General features: G+C 53.4%; 2 protein-coding genes across 2 annotated transcripts in view; both read right to left on the reverse strand.

The window, feature by feature from the left end:
- The window catches only part of SLC12A5 (solute carrier family 12 member 5), a 35,831-nt gene extending 34,089 nt beyond the window's left edge, over positions 1 to 1,742 (reverse strand). Inside the window, exon 1 of the mRNA XM_027078173.1 lies at positions 1,439 to 1,742. Within this exon, the coding sequence (XP_026933974.1) occupies positions 1,439 to 1,559 (121 nt within the window). The 5' untranslated portion in view covers positions 1,560 to 1,742. The remainder of the gene's footprint in view (positions 1 to 1,438) is intronic.
- Positions 1,743 to 5,851: 4,109 nt separating this feature from the next.
- Positions 5,852 to 13,470, reverse strand: MMP9 (matrix metallopeptidase 9). The gene is made up of 13 exons (XM_027078174.1): positions 13,317 to 13,470; positions 12,578 to 12,810; positions 12,066 to 12,214; positions 11,641 to 11,769; positions 11,379 to 11,552; positions 11,001 to 11,174; positions 10,065 to 10,241; positions 9,788 to 9,943; positions 8,451 to 8,736; positions 8,191 to 8,330; positions 7,692 to 7,842; positions 7,497 to 7,600; positions 5,852 to 6,167 (listed from the first exon to the last, which is right to left on the reverse strand). Exons 1-13 carry the CDS (start codon positions 13,452 to 13,454, stop codon positions 6,049 to 6,051), a joined length of 2,130 nt encoding a protein of 709 aa, XP_026933975.1. The 5' UTR covers positions 13,455 to 13,470; the 3' UTR covers positions 5,852 to 6,048.
- Between the last annotated feature and the right edge of the window lie 6,715 nt (positions 13,471 to 20,185).

A 20,185-nucleotide genomic window follows, 5' to 3' on the forward strand; every position in this document is an offset into this window, starting at 1 on the left:
AGGTTTGGACCAGGGTGATGATGACAGGAGGAGAGATGTGGCCAGATTCAGGATAAGTTTTGAAGGTGAAGTGGCCAAGACATGAGGACCAATCAGATCTGGTGGGAAGAGAAAAGGGGGCGTTGAGAATGGCTTCTAGAGCTCTGACTTTTACTCCTGTGGGGATAGCAATAATTGTAATGGCTGATGTAAAATATGCTCGTGTATCTACGTCTATACCAACTGTGAAAATGAGAAAAGGGGCAGATTATGGGAAAGATGAAGAAAGGAAAGAGCCCCCCAATATGACAACGTCCAGGAGGCGGTTGGTTCACGGGACTGGAGCCCTGCTGAAATATACGCCTCAGTTTGGTCATCTATCCAATGCAGAGGTTCGCCAAATAAACCCCTAAAGGGTTTTTGGTGCTTAGTTTTGCTGGGGTCAGGGTGAGCTCACCTGCGGCTCAGCAGCGACCTCTGGCGGCCCGGGGAGGCTCTTCCTCCTCCCCGCGCTGGGGCCAAGCGAGTTCTCCACGTTCCTTTCAGGCCTGAGGGGCCCAGAGTCAGGCAGGGGACCCCTGAAAAGTGGCCCCTGCGGAGAAGACTGTGTGTGCATCCAGGATGCTAATTCTTCACCGAAGCCTAGAAGGATCCCTTCCCTCCTCTCTCTTCTGTACCCTGCATGTAACTTCCATTACAAGACCACTGCAGTGGGCCCTCCAGGAAGACGCCCCCAGTACAGCCTGAGCTGGCTCCACCCACCGCTTGTGGAGCTGGAGTAGAAGGAGCTAAGCGAATCCCCCAGGGACGGGACTAGAGTGCCCACGGAATCCTGCCAGGATCGAGCTGCCCGGGGACCAAATTTCTCATTCTCCTGTCTTCTTCCCGGGATCCCCAGGCGCTGTCCGCGACGCCTCCTGGGTGACTGAGGATTGGAGACCTAGCGACCCGGACTCATGTCTCCTCCCTCCCTCAACTCCACCCCTATACTACTAGCCCAACCCCTTCGTCTCCGGTCCCGCCCTTTTCTGCCCCCAAAATGAGATAGTCCTGCCTCCACCCATTGGCTGTGGACGCACACGGCCCTCCCTTTCCCTGGTTCCACCTTCTTCCCCTCTGGTCCCGCCCCCTACCCGAGATGACCCCGCCCCTTTATTGCGCTCCGGCCCAGCACCCTGGACCCTAGCTTCTTTATAAGATCCGCCCCTTCGCCTCTAGCGCCACCCTCTTCCCTGTGTCCCCTCCCACCTCAAATGTGGTCCCTCCCTTCATCATTTCCCCTCCAGCCTTCCCCCAGTTCCCTAGGTACCACCTCCTCTCCCTTCTCTGGCCTTCGGCTGGGACCCTCTGCCTACCAGTCCTGGTCCCACCCTTCCCAACAGAAGGCCCGCCCACTGTGTCCCCTCCCCTTCTCTCGCCCCGCCCCACTCCGGCAGGCCCCGCCCCCTGCGGCCTCTACCTTTGGCGTCTTCCCCTGAGAGGCGACGGAGATCGGCTGCTGAATGCCGGTGGGACTCCGAGTCAGAGGTCCCGGCAGGCCCCGCGGGGGGCAGTGAAGTGACAGTGAACCTGCGGCTCATGGTGCGGAAAGGAGCCGGGCGGCCGCGGTACGGGCCCGGATCGCACAAGTGGCCGCAGCCGGGCTCCAGGAGGCAGAAAGAGCGTATTCCCCCATCCCCGCCGGCCGCCCCCCGCCGGCCGTGACGCCGCGCAGGGTCCTAGTGCCCTCTGTGCTGAGCCACTGTATCTGGCCACTGCGCTTTGAGGCCCTGGGCTGTCAATTCCACTGGAAGCGCTTGAGGATCCAACCTGCTGCTGAGAGCCACCCCTGCACCTCCCCTGCACCAGGAGCCCGGGCCCTCCTCGGCTGGGGTCTCCTAAACACCTGGGTTTAATTCACTCATTCAGCACATCTTGATAGCGCGCCTGTGTTTGAGGCTTTGGTGCTAGGCACTGATACAGCATTGGATAAGATCGACTGGCTTCCTGCCCTCGTGTGGCTCAAATTCTAATGAGTGAGAGGAGAAAGATTACAAGTGAGCAAACGCATAGACAAGATAATTTGAGACTGTGGTATATGTTAAGAAGAAAAAGTAGGGCCAAGGGGTAATGACTAGGGGGAAGGACTACTTTAGGGGATGGTCTAAGAAGACCTCTCAGAAGATGTGATATTTGACCTGAGCCCTCACTGATGAGAAGGAGCCAGCTAAGCAAAGATCTGGAAGAAGAGCTCTCTAGCAGAGAAAATAGCAAGTGCAAAGGCCCTGGGGTGAAAAGAAGCCTGGACTGTTCAGGGAGCAGCAAGAAGGCCAGTGTGTCTGGAGCAGAGTGAACGGAGAGTAGACTGATGGAGATGAGGGAGGAGAGGAGGGCAGATCGTATGGTCTCTTGAAGGCTTCAGGGAGGAGTCTGGATTCTTTTCTAATCTACAAGGGAAGTCATGGGAAGTTTTTGAGTAGGGGAACGTTGGCTGCTGGGTGAAGACTCAACTAAGGGCAGGAGTGGAAGCTGGGAGTCAATTAGGAGGCTCCTGCAACCCCCAGGTAAGTGGTGATGATTAGCCGGGCTAGGGTGGTGGCAGTTGTCCAATTCCAGATACATTTTGGAAGTAGAACCTACAGGACCTGCTGCTGGATTGGACATTGCATGTAAAGGAAAGAGGAGTCAAGGAGGACTCCTAGACTCTCATGCACTGCTGGTGGGAGTATAGATGGGCAACACCACTTGGGAAAATTGTTCCGTCAGCTAAAGTTGAACTTATACATACCTGTCTACTCAGCAATTCCACTCCAAGATACATGCCCCAAAGAAATGGCCCGTGAGCCACAACTACTGAGCCCATGTGCCATTACTGCAGCCCGCGGGCCTAGAGCCCGTGCTCCACAACAAGAGAAGCTAACGCAATGAGAAGCCCGCGCACCACAACAAGCTAGCCCCTCCCACCGCAACTAGAGAAAGCCCGCGCGAAGCAACAAAGACCCAAAACAGCCAAAAATAAATAAATAAAATAAATTAACTTTTTAAAAAAAAGCCAGACACAAAAGAGTATATACTGTAAAATACTCTTTAAATGAAGTAAAAAATAGTCAAAATGTATCTTTAAGCTGTTAGAAGTAATGGTGGTAACTCTTGGGATGAAGGGGTAGTGATTAAAAAGGGGCATGAGGGAGCTTCTGGGGTGCTAAGAATGTTTTGTTTCTTGATCTGGTTGCTGGTTAGACAGTCGTGTTCAGTTTGTTGAAATGTACACTTATGATGGGTCAAGCTGTCTGAAGGTTTGTTACATTAGAGCAATGGTTCTCAACTCGGGGCAGTTTTGCCCACCAGGGAACGTTTGGCAATATTCAGAGACGTTTTTGGTGTCACAACTGGAGGAGGGTGTCACTGCATCTAGTTGGTAGAGGCCACCTGTGCCATCTAGTCCTACACCAAGACTGCCAGCCAGGAGCCGCAGATTCATCATCGCCTCCCTGCACCCTGTCCCCATGTTAGGGCCCGTGATAGAGGGAGGGAGACTGACCCTGAATGGGTCTAGCATCTGTCCATGGATCCCACTACCTCCTGGAGGAAGGCATCAAACGTCCTACAGTGTATGGACAGTCCCCCACAACTAAGAGTAATTTGATTCAAATTGTCAATAGTGCCGAGGTTGAGATACCCTGTGCCAGAATAAGGAGTTTAACAGATCCCTAGATTTTAAGACTGATCAGGTTCTAAGCTCGATTGAGGGCAGATGACGTTGTCTTTTATTAAGGTGGTGACAACCGATGGAGCAGTATGCCTGGAAGGTGGCGCCCGAGAGCTCAGGTGGACCCGGTATTTTGAGATATCTCTTTGGCACCTAAGGATCATGCGGAGGTGGCAGTAGAACATCTGATTCTGGAGCTCAGGGGAGAGTATAAGGCTGGGGATATAAATTTCGGCATCTTTAGCAGAGAGATGCTGTGTAAAGCTGCAGGGCTAGACGAGATCACAGGGAATGCGTGTACACAGCGAAGACGTCCAAGGATAGAGCACAAGGGCACACCATCATTTAAAGGTTGGCAAGAGGGAGATCCTAGCGAGAGGGGAGAAGAACCAGGAGGAAGGGGTGACCCAGAGAACAAGTGAAGAAACATTTCAGGAAGAAGGGCATTATCCACTGGGTCAAAAAAGCCGAGAGATGGTATGGAACGAGCCCAGAGAAGTACCCACTGTATCGGGCTACGGGAAGATCACAGGTGGCTTTGAAGAGAGTCATTTCAGTGGAGGAGTACAGTGGGTGCTAGGTTGCAGATGACTGAGAAGAGAATAGGAGACAGTGAGTAGAAACCGTACTTTGGGGACGTTTTCCTGTGGATGGGGGTGGGCAGTAGAGAAATGGAACAGAACTGAGAGACAGGGGTCTAGAGGGATTTTAAACAAGCCATATTAAGGAACATTTGTATGCCAGTGGGAGTGGGTCATTCCTGAGTGAAAAACGGGTGAGTTAAGAGAGAGGGGCCCCACCCACAGGAAGCTTAGGAAGAAGTTCCCTGAACCTCTCCTTACACTCCCACCCGGGGCCCCGGGTGTGGAAGATGATCAAAGCTGACCAAGCCCATCACCTCCACTCGCCTGGCCCGACCCTTCAGTCAAGTCCCTCTGCCCTCCTGGAGGGTCAAATCCATCCTCCTCAGCCTGCCACTTCGACCTTCTCTCATCTAGCCCGCACCACCATTCCTCCTCTCAACCATTCCAGAACCCTCTCTGCTCAAACCACATACTAGAGTTCTGAGCCATTTCTAGTTCTCCCAAACGCCCCCTTGCTTTTTCTGTCCTCCCAGCATTTACGCCAAGAGCTCACATTCCAATCCCAAGGGAACGATCACCAGCTAGGAGACTGCAGGTCAGCTGTGTAATTCTGTGCCACAGTTACCCATTTATAAAGCAGGGGGAGGGAGTGATAGCAATAGTAATAGTACCTCTAAGGTAAGAGTAGTACCTGTCTCACAGGGTTGTTTTAAGGATTGGCTGTGTTAACTCACATAAAGCACGTGCAACCGTGCCCGGCACACAGTCAGTGCTGTGCTAGGGGTAGTTCCTATCATCACGTATATAATCCATATTTTATTTATCCACTGCCTTGCTTCTGCGCACTTAGGTTGTTACCAGTTTCTCATTCTATGAACAATGCTGCGATTCACATCCTTCTAGGTGTTGTTTTGTGCACACGTGGGCGAGGGTTAGAGAGTAGGAACATTTTTAGGGTTAATGGTTCTTGGTAAATTATCCTCGAAGAAGACAGTCTTCCTTGCACAAGAAGAAACTCTTGCTCACCCTTCCGGATGCAGTTCAAGTTCACATGTCATCTTGGCTGGGAAATGTTTCCTGACTTCAACCACAACACGCAGAATCACACACACAAACACACACGCGCGCGCGTGCGCCATTATTCTAGAAAAAGGGTCACACGCTGCACACTCTCCAAGTGTGACTCCACCCCTACCAGGCACAGAATCATCACCCTTGTAACTAAGCTGGACTCTCTGGGGTTGGAGCCCGGAGCCTGCATTTAAGCAAGTTGCAAGGGCTCTCTCAGGCACCCGAAAATTTGAGGACCACTGAGAGGTCGTGGAGGATAGAAACATAGTCTAACTCATTTCTCTATCCCCAGTGCCCGGCACAGGGCCTGGCTCCATGTAAGGGCTCAATAAATGTTTGATGAATGAATAATAGGTTGGCCATTTCCTCAGCTATAAAATAGGAGTAATTACATTATACCTTCCTAATAGGAAGGATTGAACGTTAATATTTATGAAGTGCTTAGCACATTGCCTGGCGCATAGTAGGCCCTCTGTTGGTTACACACATACATGCATGCATGCATACAATACATACATTAATCCGCTCCTAAAGGTTAAAGAATCCAAGTTTATTAAAAACATTCCAACGAAAAAAGAAGGTGAGAAGAGAGGGCCCAGCCCACCTCCCCTTCTCCTTGTCCTTCAGAACAGACCGACCAGTTTGGATCCGACAGACTGGCTCATTCCCTGTTGCGATGGCCCCTGTGGGGACTCCCACTGCAGTGCTGAAGCCGGCTGGGGGGCCCTAGTCCTCGGGGCACTGCAGGAGGTCAAATGTCACGTAGCCCACATAGTCCACCTGATTCACCTCATACTGGGAACTCACGCGCCAGTAGAAGCGATCCTGGCAGAAGTATGCTTTCTCTGCAAGGGAAAGGCAGGACCGAGAGGGGTGATTCCAACCTTCCCACATACACATACAGAAACAGGAGTCAGATCTTTACAGTCAACCCTCCTGCCCTTTCGAGATCTTTCCAAGGTTTTCATAGGACACCTGTGTCCCCCCCGCCCCCCACAGAGATGCTGGAGGGCACAGACCTCCTTGTCCAAAGCACTGACACAGAGCCTGGCACACAGTCGATACTCAGAACAATTCATTCAACAAATCCCATTCATTCATCCAACAATATTTATCGTGCCAAGCACTGTTAGAGGCACTGGGGATACAGCAGAGGAAGAATGCAGGCAGGACCTCAGTTCTTTTGGTGCTTACACCCTAGTGGGGTAAGACTGACGATTAACAAGCAAATGCATAAATAAATGAGACTGGTTTTGACAATGGAGAAAGCGATGGAGGAAATATTCAAAGCGAGCGAGCAAGTGAACAGATAATGAGGGTCAGAGAAGGTCTCTCCAAAGAGGTGGCCTCAGTGCTGAGACCTAAAGGATGAGAGGGAGGCAGCCCAGTGACAATCTGGGGAGAAAACCTTCCAGACAGAGGGAACAACCGGCACAGAAGCCCTAAGCTGGGAATGACCTTGATGTGTTCAGAGAACAGCCAGAGGCTGGTGTGAGTGGAGCAGAGCAAAGGGAATGACAGGAGTAGTGGGAGGGGATGAGGAGGGGGGAGGGGGTCAGATCAGGTCATGTTAGTTTCTTTGACCTTGGAATGGGTCTAGAGTCACCCACAAAACCATTGCCCTCCACTCCTAGCCCCTCCCTACTCTCACAGAATATATTAAAGGTATCGGACAACCAGTATGGCTTGGACTAGGGTGTTTGCAGAGGAGCTTGTGAACATTTTGGCGGCTGAGTCAACAGAACTTGTCAGCTGATTGGAGGTGAGCAGTGAGAAAGAGAAAGCAAGTGTAACTCCAGCTACCACTCCCATTTTACAGATGGGGAAACTGAGGCTCTGTGAGCAGCAGTGACTTGCCCAAAGACACACAGCTATGAACTGTCTTATTTATCACTGTATCCCCAGTGGCAGTATCCCTACTTGTAGGGGACAGGGCTTTCAGCTGGGGAGACAGGAAATCTGAGTCGTAGTTCTGGTTGTACTCCTGTGTCCCTGAATGATCTGGTAAGATCCCTGCCTGTATAGGGAACTCACCTGTGCTGGGGCATTTGCCTCAACCTCTACGGGCTTTTTCTTTCTCTCTCAGAATTTGACCAATCACTAAGGCAGGGGACCCTACCGTGGGAGGTGTCTCAGGGAGGGATCCTCCCCCGACCCTCGTCCTCATCCCTCACCTTGGTACTGAAAGATGTCATGCGTATTCATGGGCACCCCGGGGAACATCTGGTCCACTGGGGTGGCGCTCCGGGGATCCACCTTCTGTGTCTTCACGTCGAACCTGCAGGACGGCAGCGAGGAGACAGTTGCCGAGCCGGCGGGCAGTCGGATGGCGCCTGGGCTCCCCCTGCCGGCGGTCCCGGGACTCTCACCTCCAGAAGCTCTGCCGGCTGAACAGCAGCACCTTACCCCCGGCGCGCGGGAGGGCCCCGGTGACTTGGGCCACTTCCGGGCCCAGGCCCAGCTTGTCCAGACGCCTTGGGCCTAGCACCGACGAGCCTGTGTACACCCACACTTGGCGCCCTGCAGGAGAGAAGGGTCACATCGGTCTGGGGGCGGGGCACATACTCTCCTTGAATATCAAGAGGGAGAACGCAGCGAGGCCTTTCCGCGCCCGGTGTGCCCGCGGTCTGTGTGCCCGAGGAGCAGAGTCTCTCGGTACGATTGTGCAAGGGTGCGGTGAGGAGGGCTGAAATTCAGCCCCTGCTAAATTTGCTACATTGCATCCTCCAGAAGGAGGCGTCTTTTTCTAATGCACACAAGACGTTTTATGTATTGTCCTCGGTCTCTTGGTCCTTCTAGGTTGGTGTGTGTGTGTGGATTTTTTTTTGGGGGGGGGCGGATAGGGAAGGAAGAAAGGAGGAAACTAACCAGAGAAGAAGAAAATCTTCTTCGTGAGCGGATCCTCAAAAGCGGAGTCCAGCTTGAGGGGCAGCGCAGGCCACGTGTTCTTGATAAAAAAGGGACCCTGCAACGGGCGTCCCCCGCTCTCAGAGAGTCGCCAGTACCTCCTGGACGAGAAAAGGGAATGGCTGGCACTGAACCTTGAACACAAGGTCAGTGGGCGGGGAGACACAGGCAGGTCCCGCCTCCAAGCCCCTTCCCGAAACCTCACAGCCCCTGCCCCTCACCCATCCTTGAAGAGATGCAGGCGTTTCCCGATCTCCGCGATGGCGTCGAAGATGTTCACGTTGCAGACATCGTCCGCTGGATCCAGGGACCTTGTAGGGATCGCAGAAGGGCCAGCAGTGGGAGGACCCGTGGGGCCAGCTGAAGGGGGGCCCGTGGGGCCAGCAGTGGGGCGTTCTGAGGGGGGGGCAGTGGGAGGCCCCGTGGCGCAGACCGTGGGAGGGGCGGTGGGCTGCGGTTCAGCTGTGGCAGTGGTTGGAGGCCGTGGTTCAGGTTCGGGGCGAGGACCTAAAAAGAGACACCGCATAAGACAGCCCCTGTTCCTACGGAGCACTGTGCCCATGGACTGCCTGCTCCCCCAAAGCCTACCAGCCAGGCCCCTGGCGCTCACTCTCCCCACTCTGGATGCTGGAGCCTGCCTTCCCCCAACCCTGGGCAGGCCGTTTCCTTTCACATACTCACCCCCATCCCCAGGCTGCTAGGAGAGAAGTGTTTTTTGAGCTCTCAACCTGAGTGCCAAACTTAGTGCTAGGAGCTTTATAAACTCACATTTGGGGCTTCCCTGGGGGCGCAGTGGTAAGAATTCGCCTGCCAGTGCAGGGGACACGGGTTCGAGCCCTGGCCGGGGAAGATCCCACATGCTGCGGAGCAACTAAGCCTGTGTGACACAACTACTGAGCCCGCTTGCTACAACTACTGAGCCCGCGTGCTACAACTACTGAAGCCCGTGCACCTAGAGCCGGTGCTCCACCACAAGAGAAGCCACCACAGTGAGAAGCCCACGCACGGCAACAAAGACCCAACGCAGTCAAAAATAAATAAATTTATATTAAAAAAAATTCACGTTAGCTTGTTTGATCTTCAGAAAAATAAAAGAAAACCTATGAAGTAGATTCTTTAATATCCCCATTTTTTAATGAGGAAATATACTAATGATAATAAGTGGTGATAATAATAAAAATGTCGAACACTTATGTGGTGCTTACTATATGCCAGACATTATTCTAGCTCACTTAAGCCTCCCAACAGCCCCATGAGGCAGGTGTTAGCCCCACTTTACAGATGAGGAAGTTGAGGAGTGAAGTAACATATCCAAAATCATCTAGCCAGGAAGTGGCTGGACTGGCTTTTGAACCTATGTCTGTCTCACTCTAGAGTCTGGGCTCTTTATCACCATCTCCAAGCACTGACCTGGCAACAATTGTACCCATTGGCCAGGGTCTCCAGAAGATAGATGTTGGGGTCCTAACTTTCCCCTCCTCTGCATTCTCGGGGTACTCGCGGCTGGCAGAGCCCAGCCTTTCCCTCTCCTCCCTCCATCCCTGCCCCATACCCTCACCATACAGATGCTGGATGCCCTGCACATCGTCCTTATGCAGGGGGTGCTTCTCAGTGAAGCTGTACATGGGGTACATGAGCGCCTCTGGCACGGACGAGTGATCTAAGCCCAGCGCGTGGCCAAACTCGTGCGCCGCCACAAGGAACAGGCTGTATCCTGGACGAAAGAGGGAGCCTGAGACGTGAGCCCTGAGCCGAGCTCCCAGCCCCAGCCATCCCTCCCGGACACCACTGCCCTGGCTGAGGTCCCAGCCTGGGAATCTCAGAACCATGCCCACCTTGATCCGGGCAGAAGCCCCACTTCTTGTCTCTGTCGAAGTTGGAGGTGGTGGCGCACCAGAGCTGCCCATCACGGCGGCCCTCTCTGATGCAGGTCGAGTACTCCTTGCCCAGGAAGATGAAGGGGAAGACGCACAGCTCCCCCGCCGAGTTGCCCTCGGTCACCGTCGCGTCAGCTGGAGAGACCCAGGGCCTCCGGTGAGCCAAATGGGTGGGTCCAATAAAGACCCAGGGGCGGGCCAATCATGAAGCGAGAGACACTTGGAGGCCTATTTTAAAAGCTTGGGCGGGGTAGGGGTCTTCCCTGGTGGCTCAGTGGTTAAGAATCCGCCTGCCAATGCAGGGGACACGGGTTCGAGCCCCGGTGTGGGAAGATCCCACATGCCGCGGAGCAACTAAGCCCGTGCGCCACAACTACGGAGGCTGCGCTCTAGAGCCGCGAGCCACAACTACTGAGCCGCGTACTGCAACTACTGAAGCCCCCGGCACCTACAGCCGGTGCTCCGCAACAAGAGAAGCCACCGCAATGAGAAGCCCGCGCACCACAAGGAAGAGTAGCCACCGCTCGCCGCAAATAGAGAAAAGCCCGCGCACAGCAACAAAGACCCAACGTAGCCAAAAATAAAAAAAAAAAAAAAAAGCTTAGGGGGCGTGGTGCCGCACACAGCCGAGACCAGGCTAGACTGGTGGGCGGGACCTGAGGATCAGAGGCCCAGGGAGAGGCTGCAAGCAGGGCTAAAAGGCGAGGCCTCCGCGAACGCGGCGGCAGCAATAGGAAGGCAGGGGGAGGAGCCGTGGTGATGGCGGCCAGAGTCACGGCTGTCCTGAGGACCGCCGAGGAGTAGAAGGACAAACTGATGGGTGGAAGAGCCACGCTAGGGGACCATCGCGGAATTAGGGAGCGAGGCTGAATCAGGTAGGTGGGGCAGAGGTACCTCGGGTCGGGCAGAAGCCATAGAGCTTGTCCTGGTCGTAGCTGGCGGTAGTGGCGCACCAGCGGTAGCCGTCCGAGCGACCGTCGGTGGTACAGGCAGAGTAGGAGCGGCTCTCGAAGGTGAACGGGAAAACGCAGGGCTTGCCGTCCGCATTGCCGTCCTGGGTGTAGAGTCCTGGGAGGCCCACGCGATTACCCGAAGGCGCCACGAGTTTATTGACCCACAAGCCACCTGTGTCCTCCACCCCTCCTCGCCTCGTTTCACAACGGGGGAACGGACCCAGAGAACAGGACAGTGATTTGCAGCCCACACAGCACTAGCGGCAAGGCTGGGATAAAACCCCAGTGTTCTGGACCCTCGAGGAGGGTGGGTACTCACTCTCGCTGGGGCAGAAGCCGAACTGGCGGTCGGTGTCGTAGTCGGCCGTGGTGCTGCACCAGAGCATGTCGTCGGAGCGGCCGTCCGTCGTGCAGGCAGAGTACGAGCGGCCCTCGAAGGTGAAGGGGAAGTGGCAGGCGGCGCCCTTTGCGTTTCCGAAGTAGGTCGGAACCACTGCAGGAAAGGGAGACGGGGTCAGGGCGGCTGGTGATGCGCGTGAGAGGAGAAGGGAATGGGAACCCGGGCGGTTCGGGAATCTCACCGACGCCTTTGCCCAGAGACCACAACTCTTCATCGTCGAAGTGGGCGTCTCCCTGAATGCCTGGGCCAGGAGGAAAGGCGTGTGCCAGGAGCCCGTTCTTTCCATCGAAGGGATACCCATCTCCGTGCTCTGAAGAAGCAGGTGGCGAAGAGAGTTAGCCGCGTATGGTTGCGCAGGTTGTGCACTGCCCAAGGGCGCTGGACTGAGTGCGGGCTGAAATCCAGCCTCGGAGCTGCTGTCCAAGATTTGAGTCCCCGCGCTATGAGGTGTCGGTCAGCAGGGGGCGCCATAAAGGCGAGCGGCAGCCAGGGCTGCGGGCACAGGCAAGAGAAATCCGGGTCCAGGGCCCCCTCTACTCTCTCCGAGGTCCTCCCTCCTCTGTCCCCTCTCCGATTCTCCTGGCTTTCGCCTTCTCGCGTTCTCACCCCTAACACCAAACTGGATGACTATGTCGGCTTCACGGCCGTACACGCGAGTGAAGGTGAGCGGCGTCACCGCGCTCCAGAGCGCGAAGGCGCGGGCAAAGGCGTCGTCGATCACGTCGCGCGGCAAGTCTTCCGAGTAGTTTTGGATCCTGCAGGGAAAGGCAGGAGGCTAGAGGTCGGAAGTGAGAGGCGGGATCCGGAGCAGCGGCGACACCCCGTGTCTCAGCAACTTCAGATACACAGCGCTGTGTGCGCTCCACGCTTTCAGCTATAAAGCACTTTCAGATGCATTTTTCTCTTTGGACTCTCACAACGGCCCTGACAGGAGGACTCAGACTGCGAGGTCGTTTCCCATGGGGGAACGAAGGCTCAGAGGTGGAGCCGCTTGCCCTGGGCTCACTAAATCCCTGGTTTAGTGAAACCCAGGGATGGGCCTAAGACGGGACGTGTTCACCACCGGGCGGCCTCTCCCCACTATGCCCCGCTCGCCCCCGGGGGGCCCAGCCTCGCACCAGTAGGTGATGTTGTGATGGTGCCACTTGAGGTCGCCCTCAAAGGTCTGGAATCTGCCCAGGTCTGGGACGCCGCAGCGTGGGGCACGCATGGCATTCAGGGTGGTGCTGTCCAGCTCGCCCGTCTCCGGCAGGGCCAGGCGCCGCTGGAGACGCTGCAGAGGCTGACGCAGGGACTGATCATCCTTGCTTATCTCTGCCACATTAGTGTAGCCATAGCGGTACAGATATTCCTGTGGAAGGAGGGGCAGAGACATCCCAGAGCCCTGACTTCCTTTCTCTGATCTGCTGGGTGAGGACTCCATCCCTCCAGGCTCTCAGGGACTAGCAACAAGGCGTTGTATCCAGGACTGGGTACCCTACATCCCAGTGCCTGTGCCCACCCAAGAATCTCCCCTCCCTGTAGACATCCTCAGCTCCTTTCCACCCCCGGATGCCCCTGGCCCATGCCTACCTCAGGGCCTCCTAGGGTTTACCCCTGTTCATCCCCAGCCCATCCCCACTCCAGAGCCCTCCAATGTCCCTTCACCACTTCCCATTGCCCATCTAAGAAACCCTCATTAACCCCTTCCTGGCAACCACTGTCCAGAGCATCCCAGTGCCCGAGCCTGGACACCTCTGTTCTCCAGAGGTGCCCATCACCCCCCAACATGCCCCTAAGTATCTCCTCTGAGAGCCCATGTCCTTCCTGGGATTCCTAGCCAGCCCTTCCCAACTCTAGGCTGGAGTGTGTGCCTACCTCTGCCAGCTGCCTGTCGGTGAGACTGCTTCGTAGTTCTCCCGGGAAGACCACAAAGGTGGGCTGATGTGGTCTGGGGGCAGCAGAGCAGCAGCCCAGCACCAGGAGCGCCAGGACCAAGGGCTGCCAGGGGTTCATGGTGAGGGTAGCAGTGTCTGGCTGCAGCTGCCCTTGTGGGGACTTTAAAGAGGCGCTGTCAAATGAATCAGTGACCCCGCCCCTCTCGGACAGGCCAGGGCGAGAGCTGACTCAGGGAATGGGGTGTGTGTGGGGGGGGGCGGGGGTTGGGCAGTCCCAACATGAGAAGGCAAAGAAAGGGCTTACACCACCTCCCCCTCTCCCTCCTTCCCACAGTCCCCATTGCCGAGTCAGGCGGGACCCCAGACCCACAGGAAACCACAGGCCCATAGGGGAAGGATTGGGTTTTGCAAACTGCAGAGCTTGTGAGAACTGTATGAGAGCGAGGGAGGGAGGCACGGCTCGAGCACTCCCTGAGCCCTCCATCTGAAGGCCCCAAGTGGTCAGCCTAAGAGAAAAGCATGGAACATTCCCTGAGGCTTCTTTCTGAACCTAATGATCCCCCTTCCTGGTCAGACCCCCTCGTGGGCCCCTCCCTACACTCCCAGGCTCTGTCCTCTTCTCCTTCCTGGAAGCCTTCCTTCATTCAGCTTCCTCCTCTGCTCCATCTGAGAGCAGAAGGCATGGGCTCTGATGACAGGAATCGGGGGATTCCACGGGGACAACCCCCCGTCTTCAACAGGCTGGATAGTTCAGGATAGTAAATGGGGGAGTTTGCGGCATCTGGAAGCCAGCAGACATGGCTTCATTCCTTCAGTGCCTTGGGCAAATTGTCTTCACCACAGTGAGTTTGTTTCCTCAGCTGTAAAAAAAACCCTTCTGACCTTTACCCCTTTCCCGTGGCCGGCTGGGTCCAGCCATCCAGGGCCAGCAGCCCCCTAAATGGTCTGCTATGTCCCAGGCCCTGGGGTATTTACTGTAGCTAAAGGCGATGAGGTTGGTGTGGGAGAGGAGGGTCTGGAGAGGTGGGGCTGTGGTGGACCAGGGCGCATCCTATGGCAGGGGTCCTATAATTACGTGCAAATATCTGGACAGCCAGCTGCTATCTGCACTCTCTGTCCACTGGGTGCGCGTTGATTTAGACTTGCCCACTTGGGGAAACTGTGTGAAATCGTCTTCCGGTTTGTGTGGAAGAAAAGAAAAACCTGTCTCCCCCCACTCCCCACTGGTGTCAATTGAATAAATGTACGTGAACTCCAAAAAGTAAATAAATAAACAATAAAAATAAATTTAAAAGGGCCCTTTGTCCCTAAATTGATGTGAGGATAAAGTGAGATCAAACACATAAAATACTTAGGACAGTGTAGGTTGCAAGTATTCAAGAGATGGCTGTGATCACTTTTAATTATCTGAGCCAAGACCATGATTCTGACCTGGAATCAGGAGACGGGGTCTTGGACTCTAATCTGCTGTGTGAACTAGAGTAAATGCCTTCCCCTCTCTGGGCTTTGGACTCTTCAGCTGCAAAATCACAGGAGCGGGGTGCGGATGATCTCCAGGAGCCCTTTCACTTCTCCAGAACTGCTCAACCCAGCACAAGCTCCAGCCCCAATTATCACCCCTTATGCCAATAACAAGCATCTTCCTTCCCTCCCTTCTTTCCAACCAGCCAGTGTGAGGCAGGATCTATATTTGCCTTCTTCAAAGCATTATTTGGGAAGGACTACAGCAACAATTTGACAAGCTGTATTTAAAGGGCTTACTATGTGCCAGGCATTTTATATGCCTATCTAATAAATCAGTCTATGAGATGGAGGCAGTTAACTTCCTTTATGGGAAAATTGAAGCCCTAGAGTTCACGAATTAACGAGCATCTGTCTTGGAGTCGCATAGTTCTGGTTTTCAGTCCCAGCTCTGCCATCTCCTCGCTGTGTGACCCTGGGCAAGTCAGTTCACCTCTGAACCATAATAATAATGCATTCTTTGAGATTTACTGTGTTAAGTACCATGTTAAGTTCCCTATAAGCATCTCATTTCATCCCCACTACTCTGTGAGGTAGGTTTAAGTACCCCTCCCATTTTTAGAAGAGGAAACGGAGATTCAGAGTGGTTAAGGAGCTTGGCTATGATCACACAGTGAGTTAATACAACAGAATCAGGACTCAAGCCTAGGGCTATCTGGTTCTGAAGCTTTTCACCTTTAGTACCGTTTACAGGAAATGAGATGACTGGGGGCGGAGGTGAGACTTAAAACTGGGACCCTTCTCCACTAATCCTCTGCACCAACTTCAGATCAGAGAGGAGGCTCAGGTCTTTGGGGAATCAGAGGTTAGGACAGGGGACTTGGGAACTGTATTCCAGACTTGAGAGTATGGGATCATAGAGCAATATGATTTTAGAGATGGAAACAGAGAGACCCTCCAATCGAGGGGATCTTCATCTGGTAGCAGACATGGGCTCTAGGAGAATCCATGAACCACCCCCAATTTGCCATCAATTGTACAAAATGCCATATCTTTGTACATACGTCACATTTCTCAAATTTAACGGTATTGATGTTTGGGGCCAGATAGTTCTTTTTTTTGCTATCCTGTCATTGTGGGATGTTGGGTAGAATCCCCAGCCTCTACCCCACGCCGGTAGCACCTCCCCCTGCCAGTTATGACAACCAGAAATGTTGCCAAACATTACCAAATGTCCCCTGGGTGGGTGGAAGGGTCACTATCACCCACAGCTGAGAACCACTGATATATGTTGATTTTTCTATGTAAAGGGTCCAAAACTTTTATCATATACTCAAGCCATTGATAATGATCCTCAAATCCTTAAAGACCATTTACTCAAGAAATATTTGTTGAGTTTTTATGGGCCAGGCATTGTGCTACGAATTGGGAATATAGTAGTGGCCAAAATGGGCTTTGTCCCCAAGCTTATGGAGCTGAAAGTCCAGTAGGGGAGAAATTGAATAAGTAATTAGTAATGGAGAGACAAACATCACAAGAAGGAGGTGAACTTATCTACTCCAATTACCGCCACCATGCAGATGAGGAAACTGAGGCCCAGAGTGGAGAATTTACCTCTCTTAGGTCACAGAGCAAGCCAGAGACAGAGTGAGGGGGGCAGAAAGGAGTGGTAGCTAAGAGCCTGTGCTCTAGAAATCAGCTGAGAAGTTCAAGTCTCCAACCTGGCACCGCCTTACTGTGTGATCTGAGTCATTGACATAACCTGTCAGTGCCCCAGTTTTCCCATCTGTAAAATGGGGCAATAATAGTGCTTGCCTCATGGGGCTGTGAGAATCAAATGAGTTCACAGATATAGAGTGCCTGGCGCATGGTAATGAGTGCTTGCTGGGGTTGGAGCCCAAACCCTAATTGTGATTGCCTCTGGGCCAGCTGGCTGTTTTTACCAACTGGGGAGCAGGGAGAGGGCATCCCGCCAGGAACCCCAGAGCTTGATTCCTGGAATCAATCCAACCCTCCTTTCCTCACCACCTCCCAACTTCCTCCTTTACCTCTGGGCTCCCCAACCCCCCATGAAGGGGAACTTGGGGGAGCTTGGCTTTCAACACAGCAATGGCAGGAAGTGGTTCTGTCACCACATCCCTTCCCCACTTCCCCCAGCCCCTCCTTCCAACACCACAAGAGAGTTTAGCCAAGGCACTGGGAGAGCAGGGTATACCCCCAGGTGTGCACCCCCTCACCCTGTCTAAAGTCAGAACTTGGACTCTAAGCCCCTCATCCACGTGGAGGCCCCATCAGGATGGGGAGGGGGCTGATCCTGGAGCCCTGAGTCACCAGCTGGATGACACAGCTCTGCAGGCTGCTATTAGTAACTCCAGGCCCCCAGACAGAGGTCAGCCTCACGGGATGAGGATTCTCTCCCCCTCTCTAGACTGGGGGAAGTCCAGCCTGTTTCTCCCAAACTTGCCCAAGAGGGGAGGTGCAGCCAGGCCTGAGAGGTCCTGGCAGGATGTGAGGAAGACACTGGTGTCTGGGACAAAACAGGATGGCAGCGTGTGCGTTGCAAGACACTGCCCGAGGGGAAAGTATCATCAAGCTCCCACCACCCACAAACACACCTACCATCCCAGCCCCAGGGTGCTGGCAATTCCCATGCTGACTCGCAGAGGCCCTAATAATAATAATACCATCATGCCTGCCACTATCTGTGTTGAGCTCCTTCTATAGGGAGTCATAGAATTATAGACTTTGGAATCAGACCTCCTGGGTTCAAGTTCCAGCTCCTACTCCTTCTGGCTGTGTGACCTTAAGCAAGTTACTTTGCCTCTCTCTGCCTCCATTTCCTCATCTGTAAAATGGGAAAGAGAACAGTCCTTACTTCATGGTGCTGTGGAGGGATTCAATGAGATTAGACGCTGCAAGTTTTTAGCACACAGTAGGTACGGGGGTGGGGATGGGGCAGATGTTAGCGATTATGACTCTCTTACTCTAGTGCTTTCACCCGTACAAAGTAGAACTCATGATCTCATTTAACTTTACAAATTAGGATTCATGAGCCCATTTTACGGTTGAGGAATCTGTGAGGCTCAGGGAGCTGCCCACAGTTAGCAAGGAGGAGGTCTGGGATTGCTCGTGTGCCCCCAGCCACCTCAGTCAGTGATCATTCTGATAGCCAAGGGGGGGGGGGGGGGGGGGGGGGGGACACTTGACAGCTTATCCAGCGCCGTCATGTACCTCATCACCTCTGATTTGTACCTAATGGTGGATCTTCTTAACATCCTATTTGAATCTGAGCTTTCAGAATCCCTTGGCATTCATGGGAGGTAGAGATTGGAAGCCATTTTCAAGGTGACGGACCCGAGGCCCAGAGAAGTGCTTCAGGTTGCTCACTGTCACACAGCTGATGAGTGACAGATCTCCTGCCTAGGCCTTCTGACACCACATCTCGTGCTAAGATCAGGTCACTGGATCTGGCAAGAAGGAAGTCGATGGGGGAAGCAGCCTCTGGAGTGGAGGATGCCCAGAAGTCAGGCTAGAGGGGGTTAAAGCCTAGGAGCCAATAGAGAGAACAGGTGTGGGGTATTTGACGGGGCTCCATAGGAAAAAAAAAATGGAGGGGGGTGAATAAAAGAGGAAAAAGGAACGATCAAGGTAGCTAGAAGAGGCAGAGGAACAGTCAAGCGGAGTTTCCCTTAAGGAAAGAGGCAATGATGCTGTGGAGGGAGAGGTGTGCGAGTTGAGAGGGCAAGAGGATGCACCTGGGACCAGTTCCTCAGGCATCGGATTGCCCACTGACAGGTAAGGCTATGCTGGGGGTCCCAGCAAAGCAGGTGTAGCCCCCAAATACACGTGTAAAATTTGTATGTTTGTATTTTTTTAATTAAGGCTTTATTTTTTTTAGAGCAGTATGAAGTTCACAGGAAAACTGAAGGGGAAGCACAGAGATTTCCCATCTACCCCTACCCCGACCTGTGCATAGCCTCCCCCATTATCAACATCCCCACCAGAGTGGTACCTTTGTTACAGTCGATGAAACTTCACTGACCTATCACCATCACTCAAAGTCCATAGTTTCCGACTCACTCGTGGTGGTACCTATTCCGTGGGTTTGGTCAAATGTGTAATGCCGTGCGTGCATCCAACCTTATGCTGTCATACCGACGAGCTTCGCTGCCCTGAAAATCCTCTGTGCTCCACTCATTCATCCCTTCCTGCCACAGAGATTGTTTTTGATATTCGAAAAAAAATATCCTTAAAGTAGCCAGCATGGGAAAAGTCAGATCTTTGGTGAACTTCCTTATATAGTCATTTTTGGGTTTAGTGTCGTTTTACTTTAGGTGACATAAGGGGAGGGGAGTCATATTCTCAGTGCTTGCAGCTTCTAAAGGTCTAAATCTGGCGCTGTTCACAATGGGGGTGGGGGACGGGGGGAGCCCCTAGCCCTCAGGAAATCCAGGTTAAACATTCAGTGGTCACTTGGAGTGGTCACCCCAGATACATGGAGAAAGAACCCTGGGGGACAGAGCAGGAGAGAAGAATCCACACAGCACACAGGGCAACTGGCAGCTTCTTTGCCCCTTTTACACACCCGAGTTGCACCCCTGCTCTTGGCCGGGCACACTTTCTCATGCACCTTCTAGTTCTGCGGTTCTCCGAGTGTGGTCCCAGGACCAGCAGCAGCAAACACCTGGGAACTGGTTAGAAATGCAGACCCTCACCTGCCCACCCCCCGGCCCAGAACTATTGAATCAGCACCTCTGGGTGTGGTCCAGCAACCTCTGTTTTTTTTTTTTTTTTTTTGGCAACCTCTGTTTTAACAAGTCTGCCAAGTGATTCCGCGGCTTCAAGTTTGAGACCTCTGCTTTAGAGAGAGAGTTTTTGACCCCATTTACGGATGAGGAAACTGAAGCTCAGAGAGATGAAGCCACTTGCCCAAGGTCACACAGCTAGTACCAAAATTAGGTGGGAATCTAGGCCTTTTGACTGTAAAGCTGTTAATATAATCCTACCCCCAGTATTATAACAAGGATTGATGTTCAAATATTTAACAACTAGGCCCCCCCTCTCTGCCAGTCAGAAGTGATTCTATCCAAAGAACTCCAGGAGGCCCCTTGGGGAGTGGGGGGTGGTGTATGAGACCATTATTAACCCTTTCATTCCTGGATCTGCAGTCCTAGGGGTCTGGAGGAAGGGACTAGGGTTCTGGGGCACTTAAAACTTTCGAAGCAGCATCTGTTACCAATGGGTAGGGAACTATTTCAATATTTTAACTACTGATGCTTACCAGCTGAACCTCAGCCCTGACTACAGTCCCCTTCCTAGGAGAGACTCCTTCTTGTACCACTAGTGGAGGTCCTGGAGCTAAATTTAGCCCCAAAAGAGCACAGGTAT

The sequence above is a fragment of the Aethalodelphis obliquidens genome, unplaced genomic scaffold (genome assembly GCF_003676395.1).
Source record: "Aethalodelphis obliquidens isolate GAN/ISIS:26980383/991018 unplaced genomic scaffold, ASM367639v1 scaffold42, whole genome shotgun sequence".
Lineage (NCBI taxonomy): Eukaryota > Metazoa > Chordata > Mammalia > Artiodactyla > Delphinidae > Aethalodelphis > Aethalodelphis obliquidens.

Excerpts from the sequence above, each read along its gene's own strand:
- MMP9 (XM_027078174.1), bottom strand. The coding sequence starts at position 13,454 with ATGAACCCCTGGCAGCCCTTGGTCCTGGCGCTCCTGGTGCTGGGCTGC. Across the intron at positions 11,175-11,378 it reads CGGCTTCTGCCCCAGCGAGA|GACTCTACACCCAGGACGGC; the intron begins GTGAGTACCCAC and ends TGGGCCTCCCAG. Across the intron at positions 10,242-11,000 it reads TGGCTTCTGCCCGACCCGAG|CTGACGCGACGGTGACCGAG; the intron begins GTACCTCTGCCC and ends GGGTCTCTCCAG.